Source organism: Colossoma macropomum, unplaced genomic scaffold, assembly GCF_904425465.1.
Source record: "Colossoma macropomum unplaced genomic scaffold, Colossoma_macropomum, whole genome shotgun sequence".
Taxonomy (NCBI): Eukaryota; Metazoa; Chordata; class Actinopteri; order Characiformes; family Serrasalmidae; genus Colossoma; species Colossoma macropomum.
Genome location: NW_023494784.1, coordinates 1732684 through 1751102, shown reverse-complemented (window position 1 = coordinate 1751102; position 18419 = coordinate 1732684). Strand labels below are relative to the sequence as shown.

The 18419-nt window shown below is 40.0% G+C and overlaps 2 protein-coding genes across 3 annotated transcripts; one reads left to right on the top strand and one right to left on the bottom strand.

The window, feature by feature from the left end:
• Positions 1-1026: 1026 nt before the first annotated feature.
• On the top strand, positions 1027-5923 carry trappc2 (trafficking protein particle complex 2). 2 transcript variants are annotated; one of them, XM_036575568.1, is made up of 5 exons: positions 1027-1253; positions 2375-2488; positions 4055-4199; positions 4646-4731; positions 5723-5923. In XM_036575568.1, exons 2-5 carry the CDS (start codon positions 2396-2398, stop codon positions 5819-5821), a joined length of 423 nt encoding a protein of 140 aa, XP_036431461.1. In that variant the 5' UTR covers positions 1027-1253; positions 2375-2395; the 3' UTR covers positions 5822-5923. The 2 variants fall into 2 exon arrangements, with proteins under 2 accessions (XP_036431461.1, XP_036431469.1); XM_036575576.1 differs by having other exon boundaries at positions 1028-1243.
• A 4448-nt stretch (positions 5924-10371) lies between these two features.
• rab9a (RAB9A, member RAS oncogene family) lies at positions 10372-16841 on the bottom strand. The gene is made up of 3 exons (XM_036575556.1): positions 16669-16841; positions 13945-13977; positions 10372-11751 (listed from the first exon to the last, which is right to left on the bottom strand). The coding sequence occupies exon 3, from the start codon at positions 11712-11714 to the stop codon at positions 11109-11111; it is 606 nt and encodes a 201-aa protein (XP_036431449.1). The 5' UTR covers positions 11715-11751; positions 13945-13977; positions 16669-16841; the 3' UTR covers positions 10372-11108.
• Positions 16842-18419: the final 1578 nt, after the last annotated feature.

Genomic DNA, 18419 nt, shown 5'->3' with positions numbered 1-18419 from the left:
CGACGCCAGCTCCCTGCGTCCTAAACGCCGTTTTAACCGCGTTCACTCGTTCACTTTTCACTACATGGCGTTTGCTGTTCAGTCAACTGACTGGTGAACCGACAGATTTATCGTTGAGAATTAACACTGTAATGCGACAATTCTATGCCAGTTACAGAGGTGCTACACTTTATAGTGTGAATATAGGGCACTAGGACTCATTCCACTACGTAGGGGACGAGAACTCGATTTGGGACGCTGCCAAGGCAACTGTCAGAGACGTTACAGACGTTATTTCCGGTATCATATTTTTAACTGCCCGAGATTATTTTTATTTTATTTTATTTTATTTTATTTTATTTTATCTTATTTTTATTTTATTTTATTTTAGGCTTCATTTTTGATCACTGTGGTTCGTGTGTTTGATTTTTACTGTTTGTTTATTGAATAATCACGATCCTTTCGTGTGAGAATGTCATAAGAATTGTGATTAAAAGATGTTCTTGACTCGATTTAAAAAAAATATTAAAAATAACACGAAATAACCGCATTTAATTTAATTTTTAAAACCGCATTGAAATTAATTTTCAGATTAATTGTTTTTTGTTCTGTTATTTATTCTTTTTTTAAAAAAACATTTTTTAATTGAGCTTTATTTAAGAAATTAAAATGCACATTAATTACATTATCCGACGTGTTCTTCTTTTTTATTTTTATTGATTGTTTTGTTGCATTACAAGCAGGGCCTTCTCTTTCATTTTATTTTTTTATTGCTGCGTTTCTCGCCCACATTCTTTTATTTTCAGATTAATAATTTTGCTTGTGTGACTTTTTTAAAAGCTTTTCAAAACGTTAAAAAATCAAAAACATATCACATTATCCAACAATCAAAATTTTTTTATTTATTTTTATTGCAGTATTCGACAATAGTGTCCATATTTTTTATTTTATTTTATTTTATTTGATTTGATTTTATTGTATTTTATTTTATTTTATTTTATTTCTGCGTTTCTCGGTCACATCATGCTTCACACTCTGAGGTCAGAGGAACTCGCCCAATCCTGCTCTCCCATTGGCTCCGTCGGCCACATGACCACACTGGCTCCGACGGAGACACAGACAAATTAAAAACATTCAAAATAAGAATATTAATTAACAAAAACAGTTAATTATTCCCGCACAGATTAACGCTGCAGCCTCGTTCTTCTGGATGTGAGAGCAGTGGAGCGAGGTTCTCCTTTAAAGCGGATTCAGCGGAGCTTCGGTTCGTAAAGGTTGGATTATTAACTGACTGAATTCATGTTTACATTATTATTACATTAATATCGCTGTTTATGTTCACTGGGCGCTCTCAGATATGTGCGCTCTGAACCTAAAGGCTTTATTGGCAGCGTTTTCCGCTCATTTGGTGTCGGAGCAGTGCAGAGGAACCTCATCCTGAAGCAAAACTCTCAGTAAAATAATCCAAACCAAACCCAAAACCCAGCCTGAGTGCAGAAAAGGCTGAGGTCCTGAACTCTCGGAGCTCTGAGTTCTCCTGTAGAACTGCAGTGGAACCTCTTGGTGCGTCCAGCAAATGTCAGCACAGAAACTACGAGGCTGAAATTGGCTTCTTATTCGGAATTTCCCTTCAACCCTAAATGCAGGAGGTGGAACTGAAAATTTGGGTAGGAAGTCGTTTAGAAACTGGTTTGTTAGACTCGGTTCTTCTGCTTTTGAGTCTTTGGGCCTGAAACAAAACCCCAAAGCTCTGAAATGAGACATGAGGACAGCAGTAAAGTGAACAGAATGAAATGAAACCCCAAAAAAGAGAGTAAGGTACTTTGCATACCTGAAAAATATGGTTCTTCGAAGGTTCTTTAGTATAGACATTGGTTCTGTTTAGAACTATTAATTCTATACAGGACTATTTCATGCTTAAATGGTTCTTTGCATGGCGACATGGTTCTTCAGGTTTGTGGAGAACGTGTTGTATGTGGTTCTGTGTAGAATCATTTGAAAATGCTTCTATATAGCACCAAAAAGGTTCTGCTATTGTAACGAGCTTGACGTCATCACAGTAGAAGAATCCTTTTTGGTGCTATACAGAACCATATACAACATTCTCCATCAATCTGAAGAACCATTTCGCCATACGGAGAACCACTTAAGCATGAAAATAGTCCTATATAGAATTCATGGTTCTAAATAGAAATGAACCCTTGAAGAACCATATTTCTAAGTGTGTTCATATTAATGACTGAAATGGAATCGAGGAAAAAGTAGATTATTCACTAATATACTGGAGTAGAAAGTATCAAATCAGAAAAGTGGGAATTGAACATTTCCCTGTGATTGTTTGTCTGATGTATGTTATTATCTGACATTTCTGAACTTCTGGTTTCCACGTTCACAGCGTGATTACGGACGATAGACGATGTCGGGCAGTTTCTACTTCGTCATGGTGGGTCATCATGACAACCCTGTGTTTGAGATGGAGTTCCTTCCAGCTGGGAAAGCAGAATCGAAGGTACGGAGATCCGTCCACGTGGCCCGTATTCATCGAACTGAATTGAATCTCAAATGCTGGGTTTTATGGAAGCGAATAAAGAAATGAATGAATGTGATTCAATCCTGTAACAGATCTATTCTGATCGCTCACACTGTTTGATGTGATGTGGTAATGAGTGTAGCATAGCAAAAAGGAGATGGGTCTAGTGTTACCATGGAAATGGGTGTAGTTCCACAGTGGAAATGGGTGTAGTGTAACCATGGGAATGAGTGTAGTGTAACCATTTAAATGAATGTAGTGTAACAGTGGAAATGAGTGTGGTGCAACCATGGGAATAGTTATAGCGTAACCATGGAAATTGATGTAGCGTAACTATGGAAACTGGTCCAGCTAGAGGTCTGCGCAGGACTGTTTTTTCAGTCCCGCTCCCGCCTGCAACCGAAACAATTTGTCCCACCCACATCCAATATCTGACGTAGTCTACTCACAAATACAAATACTCCCGCCTGAAGGGATCTGATTTCCATCCGCTCCACTGGAATGCAGACCTTTAGGTCCAGCCCAACCATAGAAGCGCGTGCACTGTAATGATGGTAACAGGTGTAGCCTAGCGATGGAAACGGACGGTGTGTAACAGCAGAGATTGATGTAGTGAAACTTCAGAAATGGAAATTCTACTTCTGTCATCTACACTCTTAAAAAAGACGGTTCTTTAAGGGTTCTTTATCAGAACATTCGGCCATGTTCTCCATTATCATCCTCAGTTTTTTATTTAGTGTGTTCTTGAGAAAGGCCTGAGAAAAAGTCTCCGTCAGATTCATGACGGGTTCTTAAAGCGCAGAACTGAGAGAACATTGGTGAAAACTGTGTAAGTGGGTTAAAGAAGAACTTTCTTCTTAAGAACGGAGAGAGATGGAGAACGAGGCCCACTATTCTTCATCACAATTCTTGAAAAAACTTAAGAAAAAAGTAAGAAAATCGTAATTATTTCCTGAATATTTTCTTAAGAAAATCATTGTTTTCTTGTGTCGGCTGTGTTGCAGTTTACAGCTTCCCTTTAATGACACAAGATACATTTAGAATTTGTTTTAACTGTTATTTGCATTATTCAGTTTAATCGACTCAGAGGAGCGAAATGGGAAAAATGATCCTCAGAAAATATGATAATTGTGGGGTGACGGAGGAAAGCGAGAGGCGAGGATGAGGAGCAGCAGAGGCAGCGCTGAGTTTGATGAATTTAGATACTGACCTTGTCACTCACAGCCTGAGACGACTAAGAGTCTGTCGTAAGATTGAGAACATGTTTCGGAACGTAACACTCATTATTAGGATTATTCTGAAGAACATAGGAAAGAAATAAGAGAATTCTTAAGAGGTTATTTGAAGAATTGTTCATAACTTTTCTTCTTGAGAACGAACTTCAGAAAAGACGATTTTCTTTCTTAAGACGCTTTCGTGAGTCTGGTCCCTTGTTCATCAGTCCTCATTCACTGTCTGGTGGTTCCTTTCTTTGCCGTGTCTGTAGAAATGTATATTTTTGATGCTTTAACTTTCTTCTATTATTATTTTTATTGTTTCTTTAAGGATGACCACCGACATCTGAACCAGTTCATTGCTCATGCAGCGCTTGACCTGGTAGATGAGAACATGTGGCTGTCCAACAGCATGTACCTGAAGACTGTGGACAAGTTTAACGAGTGGTTCGTCTCTGCGTTCGTCACTGCAGGTCATATCCTTTCAAAATAGACACGTGAAGCACGTCTGTTATAGGTGGAATGGAGACATTCAGCCTAATGAGAACAGACTCAGTTTATATCACAATACCTACATTTAGAGTCAGTTATTCATTCAGCCTAATGAGAAACTGTAGAACAGACTCAGTTTATATCACAATACCTACATTTAGAGTCAGTTATTCATTCAGCCTTATGAAAAACTGTAGAACAGACTCGGTTTATATCACAATACCTACATTTAGAGTCGGTTATTCATTCAGCCTAACGAGAAACTGTAGAACAAACTCAGTTTATATATGTAATATTTAAATCCACATATTATACTATATGCTATGGTACATAACATAATATAAAAGTTGTTGTTATGGCAGGTGATTCCAGACTTTTCAGTGGTGCTGTATAACAGTTCTGCATTAACTCTCTTCCTTAACGATGTCACATATGAGGTTCATCATGCTTCACGACGTGCGGCAGGAGGACGGAATCAAAAACTTCTTCAATGATGTTTACGATTTATACATCAAGGTAAGCCTTTGGGACTCCATAGTAAGTGTGTTTACATGCATTCAGTAATCCGATCATTATCAGATTTCTGCAGTTATCTGATTATTCGAATTTTCATGTAAACAGCACACTCTGATTTCTTACATCGGAGTAAGGTCTACAAATCTGATGAAGAGGCTGGATTTTAGCTCAGTAATCAGATTTCTCAGTGCATGTAAACTCTTACTCTGATTTCTTTCGGAATTCTCAGTCTGAGCATGTGCGGAAACAGACTGAAGCACCGGAAATAAGTGAGCAGCGTCGCCGCGAGACACAGCAAAACACTTTTTAGCGGCACTGAAACCAAAAACATGCTTGACGAAATCAAGGATTTAAATATTCTTCATCTTCTAGATGATGTTTGTTCATATTTTCAGGTAAAGCGGCGCGATGTTTAAAAAAAGCAGCAGCATTAAGTTTAAGTTTTATGTTACGTTTATGTCTCGTCTTCTTATGTGAGTTTCTTGGCTGGTTGTAAAGCAGAAATCCGATTACTGTCTGACTCATGTAGACCTGGAGTTTGATTACCGACAAAATCTGATTTTCTGCAGTTATCGGATTATTGAGCGCATGTAAACTTGTTGATTGGTTACTGACAAAATCTGATTTTCTGCAGTTATCGGATTATTGAGCGCATGGAAACTTGTTGATCGGATTACTGACAAAATCTGATTTTCTGCAGTTATCGGATTATTGAGCGCACGTGAACGTGTTCATCTGATTACCGACAAAATCTGATTTTCTGCAGTTATTGGATTGTTGAGCGCATGTAAACTTGTTGATCGGATTACTGACAAAATCTGATTTTCTGCAGTTATCGGATTATTGAGCGCATATAAACTTGTTGATCGGATTACTGACAAAATCTGATTTTCTGCAGGTATCGGATTATTGAGTGCATGTAAACACGCTCACTGTTTTTATTGTGAAGTAACCTCGCCGTTTAACCTGCGCACTGCTCTGTCTTTTCCAGTTCGCTATGAACCCTTTCTACGAGGTAAACACGCCCATCCGCTCCACGGCCTTTGACAGGAAAGTGCAGTTTCTGGGGAAGAAACACCTCCTGAGCTGATTCCCGACCGACGTCTGTGGTTTTCTGACTTATCGATTGTTTTTGCGTTATAAATGTCAGATGTACAAATTTGATTTCACATTAAATGTTTATGCACCCTGACTAGGAATTCCTCCCTCCGCCAGCTGTGAGAGTGAAAGTACGCGTCTCTTCAGAATTTCAGCTTGTGTAGTTTGTTTCATATGCACACTTAAAAATGATCTTCAAGGGCTCTTTAGTAAAGAAAATGGTTCTAGATAGCCCATGAACACTCAAAGAACCTTTTGCATGATTAAGGGGTTCTTTGCACAGTGAAAGTGTGCTTCAGATTGACAGAGCATGTGCTATAGATGGTTCTATATAGAACCTTGTTGAAAAGGTTCTATATAGCACCAAAAGGGTTCTGCTATTGTAACGAGCCTGACATTGTAACATAAGCAGGCCCTTTTCTGAAAGAACCATTTACAGCACATTCTCCATCAATGTGAAGAACACTTTCACCATGCATACAAAGAGTTATGTGAGTGTTCATGGTTATATTTAGAACCATTCTTTATTAAAGAACCCTTGAAGAACCGTCTTCTTTAGAATGGGCTTTATTTGGAAATATTAACACAGAAGTATCTTGAAATTTGACTTAGTATCTCAAACAAACGGCTTTTTCTCTTGAGATTTTGAGCCTTTTGAGATTTCTTAAGACAAAATTGACTCACTGTGTTGAACTAACGAGCTGTTAAATTGCAGCAAAGTAGTTGTTTCAGGATACTAAGTAATTTTTTTGAAAACCTGGCTTCAGAAACAGTACCTGGTGGGAATGGGCCTCTGTTGTTTCCTCAGCGGCTGAGTTTGTTTGTTTGTAATATGCATGTATCTTCTGTCTATATCTATTAAAGAATCAACAAACATACTACTTGAGTGTTTGCACAGTCAGCTATTAGAAAACTGCCTGAACGCTGAAACGGTGAACGTTGGGAATTCTTTAACATTCCATTAAATTTATCCCATTTTGGTGGAAGTACACAGAGTCCTCACTCGGATGTATTCACGTGAAAACATTTTAGTAAAAGCTGGAAGACATCGCCTGTCATCTGTTGCATCACTCATTATAAAGTTCCAAACCGTCTCTGGAAGCAACATCAGCACAAGACCTGAACATCAGGAGCTTCATGAAATGGGTCTCCATGGCTGAGCAGCTGCACACAAGCCTAAGATCACTATGCGCAATGCCAAGAGTCGGCTGGAGTGGTGTAAAGCGCCGCCACTGGACTCTGGAGCAGTGGAAACGTGTTCTCTGGAGTGATGAATCAGCTTCTCTATCTGTCAGTCTGATGGTGAATCTGGGTTTGGTGGATGTCAGGAGAACGTTACCTACCGGAATCCACAGAGCCAACAGTAGAGTTTGGTGGAGGAGGGATGATGGGCTGGGCTGTTTTTCAGGGTTTGGGCTCTCAGTTCCAGTGAAGGATGATGTTAAAGCTACAGCACAGACATTTTACACAGTTATTAGCTTTCCAGCACTTCACTCACAGTCAGAATGACAATTTCAAAATAAGAGTCTGGAATGATTCTACTGTTAATTGTTTACATAATTGAACTTAATATTTAAAGTACTATTTATACTAATAAAAATTATTATTACTATTAAGTAGTAGTATTTAGTTGCAGTGGTGGCAGGAGAATTACAGAGATGCAAACTAGAAACTAGATGAAAACTTTATATATTTAAAATTCACACTTTTTTCAACTTTCCACCCTTGGAAAAGACCACCTGCCTAGTGGCTCCCAAGTAATTTGAGTTCGAGACCCCTGGATTAGATCCAGAGTTCCTGATACGGGCTACTGAACGGACACACAAGTTCAGAGGTCTGTCTAGGTGACATCATAGCACACTGTTTTGGAAATCTTGAGGAAAATGTTAAAGGTGAATTCCACCAATTTTTAAATATTTCTGCATGATCCCATTTTTGAGATGTAAACAGAGTCATTCAGAGTAGTTTGATGTGCATTGTAAAGAATCAGACTCTGGTGGTGGTGATAGGAACCGGGGGGGTATTTCACAAAGCAGGATTAGCCAGATAACTTAAGCCCAAAGATGAGGACTGTCCAATAGGATTGTCCCTTCAGGTCTCATTCTGTTGGACAGGCTTGACTTTGGGCTTAAGACATCTGGCTAAATTGAGAAATCCTGCTTTGTGAAACACCTCCCAGGGGTCGCCATGACTACAACACAAATATAGACATTTTATTTTATTATTAACATTCTGACCACCTCCTCGTTTCTACACTCATTGTCCATTTTATCAGCTCCACTTACTATATAGGTGCACTTTGTAGTTCTACAGTTACAGACTGTAGTCCATCTGTTTCTCTGATACTTTGTTAGCCCCCTTTTACCCTGTTCTTCAGTGGTCAGGACCCCCATGGACCCCCACAGAGCAGGTACTATTTGGGTGGTGGATCATTCTCAGCACTGCAGTAACACTGACGTGGTGGTGGTGTGTTAGTGTGTGTTGCGCTGGTCTGAGTGGATCAGACACAGCAGACCTGCTGGAGTTTTTAAACACCTCAGTGTCGCTGCTGGACTGAGAATAGTCCACCAACCAAAAATATCCAGCCAACAGCGTCCTGTGGGCAGCGTCCTGTGACCACTGATGAAGGACTAGAGGATGACCAACACAAACTGTGCAGCAGCAGATGAGCTATCGTCTCTGACTTTACATCTACAAGGTGGACCGACAAGGTAGGAGTGTCTAATAGAGTGGACAGTGAGTGGACACAGTGTTTAAAAACTCCAGCAGCACTGCTGTGTCTGATCCACTCGCACCAGCACAACACACAATAAAATAATTAATCATTAGCTAAGATTTAATGATTGTGACAGCCCTACGCATAAATAAGATGGTTCTTCAAGGGTTCTAGCATTATGAACAATCAAAAGACTCCTTTGCATGATTAAAGGGTTCTTTGCATCATGAAAGTGTTCTTCAGATTGACGTAGAATGTGCTGGAGATGGTTCTATATAGAACTTTCTTGAAAAGGGTTCTTCTATTGTAACAAGCTTGACATTGTAACAACAGTAGGACCCTTTCTTTTTCGCTATATAGAACCCTTTTTCAAAAAAGAAGAACCATTTCACAAAGCAAAGAACCTTTTCATCATACAAAGGGTTCTTTGAGTGTTCATAGTTCTATATAGAACCATTTCCTTTACTAAAGAACGCTTGAAGAACCACAATTTTTAAGTGTGTTGGTAAATCTGGAAAAACGCATTTTCACTGGGGACTATTTTGTCTAACAACACCCTGCATGTCTTTGTGAGGTAGCTGTAAGAAACAAACACTCCAGACGTCTGGTTCTATCGCCACCACTCTAGAACGGAGCACTTCACTCCAAACCACTCTGAGTGACTCTTGTTTACATTTCAATCTCTTTTAGCATATCAAAAACATCAGGAACTGCCCGTCCCACAAAGATATGATTCAGGGGCCGTATTACAAAAATGTCTTAACTCTGAAATCTGATGTTTGGTCTCCATGACAACTTCAGTAAGGACCAGATTTCGGATAGCAGCTTTTCCAGAGTAACAGTTCCTGACTTCATAATCTCATCATTAACTCCAGATAAGAAAACAGCATCACACAAACATCCTAACTAGACTGAACCTCCTAAATCCTGTCCTAACTTTAGGATGAACCCCAACAGGGTCCTCACTTCTGTTTAAGGTCCGTTTCTATGGTTTTCAGGCAGCTGAGTCAGCAGCATAGTTCACTACCAGCATAATGAGCTCCATTTATCTCTACTGTAAAACGCTGCTTTCACTGTGAGATGATTTTCTTTTCTAACTCTGCGTTTTAAAGATCTCAGACGCTGCAGACTCGATCTCCACCGCCCCTCTGATCACCTTCGTGTGTTAATGTTGATGATGAAATATTACAGTGATGGTGGTGAATAATGAGGAGACGGAGCTGAACGTGTGTCTGTTTATTAGGAGGAGTAACGTTAGCGCGCTCGGCTAAAGCGTTTGGGAAATGGAGACTGAAACTGGGGAGCGGCAACGCTCTGATAAACAGCAGGGGGCGCTCTCACAGTATTCACAGCTTACAGTTTATCACACTTCAGTTTTTTCAGACCTTTTTACATCAGTAACGGTATCTAGCATTAGCTGCCTGGCTAACTAGCCTGATTATTTTGATATATGTTTACGTTTCAGCTGTGCGCGTATGGTCGGTTGCTAGGTAACAGACATGGCAGTTGATTGTTGACTTCGATCGAGTAGGTTAAGATTTCCTAACTGGAGATAAGATGCTGTAAGATAAGATTCCTAAATTAAGATCAGATTTGCTTCTGTAATACAAATTTGTGAAAAATCTGATTGTCAGATCTTAACTTAAAACAAAAAGACAGGAAGTTTCTGTAATACGGCCCCTGATCTCAATGAATGCTGGTGTATCTTCACATAAATTCATAAATATGTTGTCATGTGCACCTGAGCAAAACCACAGACCATCCATAAAAAGTAAACATCACAACGTCATCAGGAGAGCGATCAAAAAACAAGAGGTCAACACTGCTTGTTATTTCTACTTTAATCTTCCCCTCTCAGCCCATGCAGCATCCACAGCTTACTGTTAAATAATGTTAATTCCTTTCAGATTAAAACACTTAATTTAGCTCTGAAAAGTCCCGAATAACTACTACTGATGCCTTTTAAATCACAAAAATCAAAGATAAACAATATCCATTAATTCTGCTTCAATTTAATTATTTATGTAACTCAATAAGATTTTAGTGCTTTTGATTAAGATTCAGAATCAAGTGCTCTACCTTTTTATAAACATTTCAATTCAACAGTGGTGATACAGATAATTATGAATCTCAACATTTGGCACACTCTACACGCTTCTATAATGTTAATAGGTTAGAAACAACTCTCTCCAAGACAGCGCCTGCGTTAAGTTAATCATCGTTATAGGAAGCTACACTCTCATAAAACAAATTTATTGCATCACTCTCAGTCTCAATATTAGAATATAGTGCTTAATATATCAAAGTTTGCACAGGAGAAAATGTCTGTTTTCCACGACCTGGAGCTTCACGAACTCAGCCAGGCGTCTACAGTGGTACGAACCCAGTGTTTAAGAGTTAAGTGCATGTCTAGAGTTTATACAGCCTCAAAGACAACTGAGACTCGTCCTGTTCAACGGCCGTTGTGATTAGTTTGTTACGCTGTGTTTTACGTCAACAGCAGGGGGCGCTGTTTATTTATTTATCTTTTTCTTTTCCGTCAACGTTTCGGTGCCGTTTTCCGTCAACAGCAGGGGGCACCGGTGCGCGGTTTCCTGTGCAGGTCGACCGTGTCCGTGGGGATGAGGTGATCAGCCCGCTCCTCGGTCGCCAGCACCCTCCGCACGGCCTCCTCGAAGGCGACGCTGACGTTGGTGGCGTCTTTAGCGCTGGTCTCGTAGTAGGCGTAGTCGCCGTTGTCGCGGCACCACTGCTGCGCCTCGTCCCGCGAAACCTGCCGCTCGCTCACGTCCACTTTGTTGCCCAGCACCACGAACGGGAAGGCCTCCGGGTCCTTCACGTCAGCGTAGTACACAAACTCCTTCTTCCAGTTGTTGAGGTTACGGAAGCTCTGGCCGTCGTCGACGCTGTACGTGAGCAGGCAGCAGTCGGAGCCGCGGTAGAACGGCGTCCGCAGGCTCCGGAACCGCTCCTGCCCCGCCGTGTCCCAAATCTGCAGAGTCACCGTGCGCCCGTCCACTTCCAGGTCCTTGTTGAGGAACTCCACACCGATGGTGTGGAACAGGTGGCTGTCAAACTTGTTGGTGACGTAGCGGTTCATAAGCGAACTCTTTCCCACACCGCCGTCCCCCAGCAGGATCACCTTCAGCAGGGACGACTTGGCAGACATGGTGGTGGTTCTCCGCTGGTTCTGAGACACCTAAGAACTGGGAATTAAAGCGACAGTTCAGGAAACAGTTCATATGTACACTATTTAGTTGATCATATAAGTCATACTTGGGTGTCTGAAGTTTTAGCACTGGAGCTACAAGGCTAATGTAGCTAACGAAAAAGCTTCCAACCCACCAAATAGCATGGTGCCTAAATCATCTCATGTTCGCCTCAAGCTGTATGGAGTTGTTAAGAAACATTTAATAGACTTGCTAATATCTGACATTGTATGATATATTCTTTTTATGTTCTTTAGTCCATGATTAGAAACCTGCCAATTAGATTTTTCACTAAACTACCTTCTAAAGGGTTTGAAGCTCAGAATCAGAGTAAATGTGAGGTCACAAAACATTTAAGAGGTAATAAGTCACAAACGTGATAAGTAACCAAATTCATTTGACTCAGTCGCCACTATTAATAATCAATGATCACATATTTTGTCATCATTTTCATTGCCAAGAGATCTGTACCAAGCAGTGCAGGATACCAAGCATACCAAATTGGTACATATGGTTGGTATGGTTGGTATAGTGTAGTGGGTAACACCTCTGCCTTCTACACTGTAGACTGGGGTTCAATCCCTATATCCCCTTACACTATACCAACAAGAGTCCTTGGGAAGACTCCTAACACTTCCTTCGCCTACCTGTGTAAAATGATCAAACTGTAAGTCGCTTTGGATAAGAGCGTCTGCCAGATGCCGTAAATGTAAATGTGGGTGGTGCTAGAATTATTATAGACCACTGATTAGTCACAGAAAAAATATTAATTTAATGCCTCTAAAAGCTCTTTTACAGAACGTTAGCACATGGAATGGTTATGAATACACTGAATAACGTCCCAGACATTGTTTTACAGTTGTTTGAGATCATATTTAAGCCTAAAACTTTTTTTTAAATCCATTTATGGTAGAAAGGTATATGCAACGCACATACATTCCATATAAACTCAGAAGACTCGTGTAGGTTCACTGGTGGTTCTGGATAGTAAATAAAATGTCTATATCTGTGTTGTAGTCATGGCGACCCCTGGTTCCTATCACCACCACTGTAAAGACATCTGAGTCTGTTAAATTCCATTTGACCTCAAACCACTCTGAATGACTTTGTTTGCATCTCAACCACTGAATTATGGAGAGATTCTGAAAAATCTGTGGAATTCCCTTTTAGCACTAGCATAGCTGTAACGCTGAAACGGACCCAGGTACTTTAACAGGGTATGTATTATGAACCGCAGCCATACCTGCATTGACTGGGTACTGAATTTCCAGCACTGATCATGAAGAACTACTTTTCATTGCATCGAACACTGTTAGGCCCAGTCCCATTTCTTCTTTTTACCCCTACTCCCTTGTTTACGAGGGTCACCCTAACCCCTTGGAACTGAGTTACAGGGTAGTGGTTGAAATCTTCCCTCTGAAATGGGACCCTCAAATAAAAAGAGCATCACTTCATTAACAGCTACCAGCGCTGCTCTGTAGGCGACCCTGCCAGTCTGCAGTGACAGCAGAGGAGGGTAAAGTTCAGCTCCTCACTGCTGGGCTTTAGTTACATTTAGGGCATCATATGCCTTCAAAGAGGGGGGCAATTATTTATTATCACCCACCCCTAATTCTTCAGTGATATGAAGCTGAAGTCAGATATTCACCAGATTCTTGTTCGAATTTTCCCGTTCCACCTTAAATGGAGCAGCAGTGACGTTCTGGCACTTCAGGCGTCAGAACTGCTGGACTATTTAAGGTGGAACGGGAAAGTTAGCTAGCTAGCTACCGAGATATTAGCATGCTATTAGCCATTTTTTATGCTTTGTATGAAGAAAATGACCAAAATACACTGAAACGCCATTAAACTAAGATAATACAGTCGTTATTGTGATTTTTTATCAGAGAAATTCTCACATTTGTGGGTTTCTTTGGTCTCTTGTTCTCCATCTTTCCTGTTTTTCTTTTTTTCTCAAATCACTCTGTTTGGAGTCTCTGAAAAACCTCAGTTTGGAGGGTCATGTAGCCCTAACACTTCACTCCACCCCTCTATCTCAACACAAATCGGAACACCCTACTCCTAGACATGAACACGTAAAACGGAGGGGTAGGGCTGAGTGGTAGGGGCGAGGGGTGAAATGGGACTGGGCCTTAGATTTGAAGATTTTGAACTTTAAGACAGAATAAAAGTTCAGTCTGGTGTTCTTACCTTCAGCGCCCTGAGCAATTCATCATTCAGAACCTGGAACAGAAAGTTACACATATGAGGTCATTGCTGAATGAGTGTACTAAAGTGACCAATCCTGGACCCAAAAACAGAAACGTTCATCCCCAGAAATCCCACACTCTGAAATGACGGTTCCTCAAGGGTTCTTTAGTTAAGAAAACGGTTCTATATAGAACCATGAGCACTCAAAGAACTCTTTGCATGATTAAAGGGTTCTTGCATGCAAGGGTTCTTGCATCGTTTCTTCAGATTGATGGAGAATGTGCTGTAGAAGGTTCCTTTCTGAAAAGGGTCCTGCTATTGTTAGGCTTGTCACAATAGCGGAACCCTTTTCTGGTGCTATATAGAACCCTTTTCAAACACTCGCACACTCAGTATGCACTCATACACTATGCAATTCTTCTGTCGCCATGACAACCAAATACCGTTTTGAAAAGGGGTTCAACACAGCACCAAAAAGGGTTCTTCTATTGTTACGATATGAGCTTGTAACCATTTTTGGCGCTATACACAACCCTTTTCAAAAAGGTTTTACATAGAACCACCTACAGCACATTCTCCATCAATCTGTAGAACGCTTTAATCATGCACAGGGTACTTTGAGTGTTCATGGTTCTATATAGAGCCATTTTCCTTACTCAAGAACCCCTGAAGAACCATCTGTGCAGGTTTTGTTCCGTTTTCCTCACTGTAGTCGTTAAAGTCCTTCACCATCAGTGGAACCACTGAAATCATTGTCCTCCCTGACCGCAGAACAGCTCCTCAGAGATGCCTGGAACAATCTGATCGTTATGGTTCTAACTGGCCGTTCTTACTCAATTGGCAGAACACAGACCGGCTCTGTGAGGCCGCAGGTCTGCTGAGACACGCGAAGGCAGAAACGCAGCGTTAAACCGCCACTTAACAACGGCCAACTTACCATCATCTTAATGCGGCCAAGAACGTTTAAGATCATAACAGAACAGAGTTGGTGTGACTTAATAAGGAACTACGTTAAAGTCCTGCCTCAGAGGGGCCTGGTCACATGTGCAGACCACATGTGCAGGTTGAGCATCACTGATTAATAAGAGCATTAGGAGTGAGGTCATTATAAAGAGGACAAAAAATATTTAAAAAAGCATTTAGATTGATGGGAAATTATGTCAAAGTATTTTTTTTTTTAGTTTATAACAATATTTACAGTCAACTGCAACGTATGCCATTTGCTGAGTGCTTCAGAATGTTTTGAAAGAACAGTTAAATACAGAAACTGTACGGTTCCTGTCTGTAAATGTGCTTTCTGCCTGGTTAACGTTTACAATACTAGGTAAGCATTTTAATCATAAACTCTGTTCGTGAGACATTCTTTTAGTATAGCGTTTCAGGAAGCTCATTAACTTTATTAATGCTCATTTATCAATGTTGTAAATTGTAAGTATTAACTTTATTAAAGCTGACACATTAACTTCAGTAATACTAATTATTAATGTTGTTAATACAAGTTATATTAAATGTTTGAGTATATTTTACTATATATTTTTTCTTATTCTATTTATGCATGTGTAAATAGCGTACAGCAACACTTTTGATCATGTTTCGCTCTCTAATATCGCTGCTGACGGAAGAAAACCTCGTATCTCCATTTTTGTTGTTTTTCAGTTTGTGACATAATTTGAAAATGCCTATTGTCCTTCACATTGTGTGTTAATTTCATGATGAACGGGCCAAAAGAAACGGCCCAAAATGACTTGGAAAAAATTCTGGTTCCATTGACTTACATTGAAAGTAAAGTATGTTTTTTCCTTCTCCTGTAAAGTTACCATTTTGGAGATACGAGGTTTTCTTCCGACAACAGCGAAATACTTTGTGCTGCTGTAATAGACGGATTAATAAAGTGATCTATCTATCTATCTATCTATGTAAAGCAAATGTTTTAACCTTAAAACTAACTCATTAGATACTACACAATATTTGGAAAATATTGCAAAACTTAATTTTGTCAACATTGGCCAGCTCTGTAATGGAACATGGTGATATATGTGAGCCATCCTTATGGAAAATATCTACAATAACACTACCTGGAGTTCTACAGGATTACTATGTAAGTCTTACAGCAACTTTAGACAATTACAGATGATTGTAAAACAGTCCCAAATAGATGATATACAGAGAATAAAACATTACAGATTATTATAGACAATTACTATTTAGTACAGGGCACCACACAGGTATTACAGACTGCTGTAAGACTACAGGGATGTGAAACAGAGAAGTAAATATCGCAGATTATTATATTTCTATACTTCCTCAGCTGTTTTTACAGGACTGTGTGAACATTTTTCGAGCTAAAACGTGGCCACGCAGAGATATAAGTGGTGATATCTTAATCTGCCCCATGTTGCTCTCTGAGTTCATTTAATATCTCAGCTATAAACTCGTTAAAACTGAGTCTGTGTAAAAGTAAACAGACCCTGACAGCGAGAAGACCGAGCCCACAGTTGGCTGGAGTGGCTAACTTACAGAACAACAAACCAGCCGCAAAACCGCCGACTCGGCGAATTAAAGCTCCGGAAAAAAGACTTTAGAAACAGAGAAAATGCAGAAATGTGTTTTAAACCAGTTTCTCTCCTTCTTTCTCTCAGAAACCGACCGCTCCGGCGCGGCGATGCTAACCGCTACTGTTAGCCGGCTCTCTGTTCAGTTTAACCCAAACGGTGAAACGTTTACCTGCTCGGAGCCTTTAGAGTCCCCCCGGTGAGGGTGTCAGGTCTGAGTGGTGCGGTCCCGGTTCGACAGAGACGGATCAGCTCCACAGAGGCCGGTACACGGAGCTAACGGGCTAACAGCACTGCTAGCACAGCTGCTAATGCTAGCGCCGCCGCGTCACGTGACCGCAATCATGTGACCACCGATCAGAAATGTTTCCACGGAATCAGATTAAACAGGGGAATTCCGCAGATTTTTCATAACGTTTGCATAATTCAGCGGTTTCAAATGTAAAAGAAAAACATTCAGAGGGGTTTGATGTGAAATACTCCGATCGCTATATATATATATATATATATATATATATATATATATATATATATATATATGGGTCATTCTACAGAAACGTCTATTTCAGTGTCCCCAGCGTTTACACATATATTACACTTGTCAGGGTTACAATTTATTTATATTTATTTTAAACTAAAACAATGTTATTTTAACAATTACACCTTCTTGAGCCTCAGTTGATCAATATTGGTTTTTTAAATCAATTATCTAGAACTCCAAGCACCACAGAAGATGTGTAAGTCATGTGTGAAGGCTGAGGCCATATTTTGAGGTAAAACACATTTTTCTGCAATTTTAACTGCAATAATCTCCACATGACTATGAAATACATGATTTAAATGACATAAAGAAAACAAATGGCAAATAAATATTATAAAATATGTAATGAAAGTTGAGGTCCCCAGGAGTCGTCACACTGATGACATCACTCGACTTCCTTTTACCTGTTTTCTGAGGATCTATGAAGAAAAGCTCATGGTGAGTCCACTGTGTCTTTCAGTTATCAGAGATTTTCTCATTTAGCTCATGATTTCATATGAAGCTTTTAGCTGAAGTCACTGGTGTGACCCACTTTATTCTGAGGTAACTGTGAAATAATAGAATACAAATGGATTAAATTCCATATTTTAGTGGATATTCCATGATTGACAACATTTGGTTTGATGTTCTGTAGCAGTTATTTAGCAAAATGTATTTTTCATTAAAAATGTCTCTGGTGTTCCTTTATTATGTGGAACACCGATGAGGATCAGTAACACCAGTGACTCCTATGGAGAGATAGAGAAGTGGACGTTTATGTAGAATGACCCAAATATATATATTCGATCATAGTGGTCGTGTAAACAGCACACTCTGATTTCTTAGATCACAGTAAAGTAGGGTTGCCACCTTCGCCCTGTAAAATTCCTGGACACTCGATCAGTGACTTGATTTTTCATTAAATTATTAATTTATTATTTAAAAATCTCATCAAATCTGTGGGCCAGAAAAAAAAGGTTTTTATTTCATTTTTAATTAATGTTATGCTGTAACCCGAACCGACCATTGTTTATTCAATATATGCACAAACCTCAACAGAAAAATACAGACACTTATAACAGACCTTGAAATATTCTAAATGTAAATGTTCCCAGCAGCTCAGTCTGTTAAACCTGCTTGAATTAAACACCTGACATTTTTCTCTGCTGCAGGTTCATTAAGACTGGTGTGGAATTGCGTAGAATTGTGTAGAATTGAGGATTAACCGCTGTCCCATAGACTGTTGTTGAGGTAGGAGAGTCGGAGTGCACAACACGTTGCAGTGCATGCTGGGGACTGTAGTGCAGCGCATTGTGAAACAGGCTAATATTAATGGAAAATTAGAATACTTTTGCGGGCCGGAAAGGATCGTGTCGCGGGCCTGATCTGGCCCACGGGTCCTA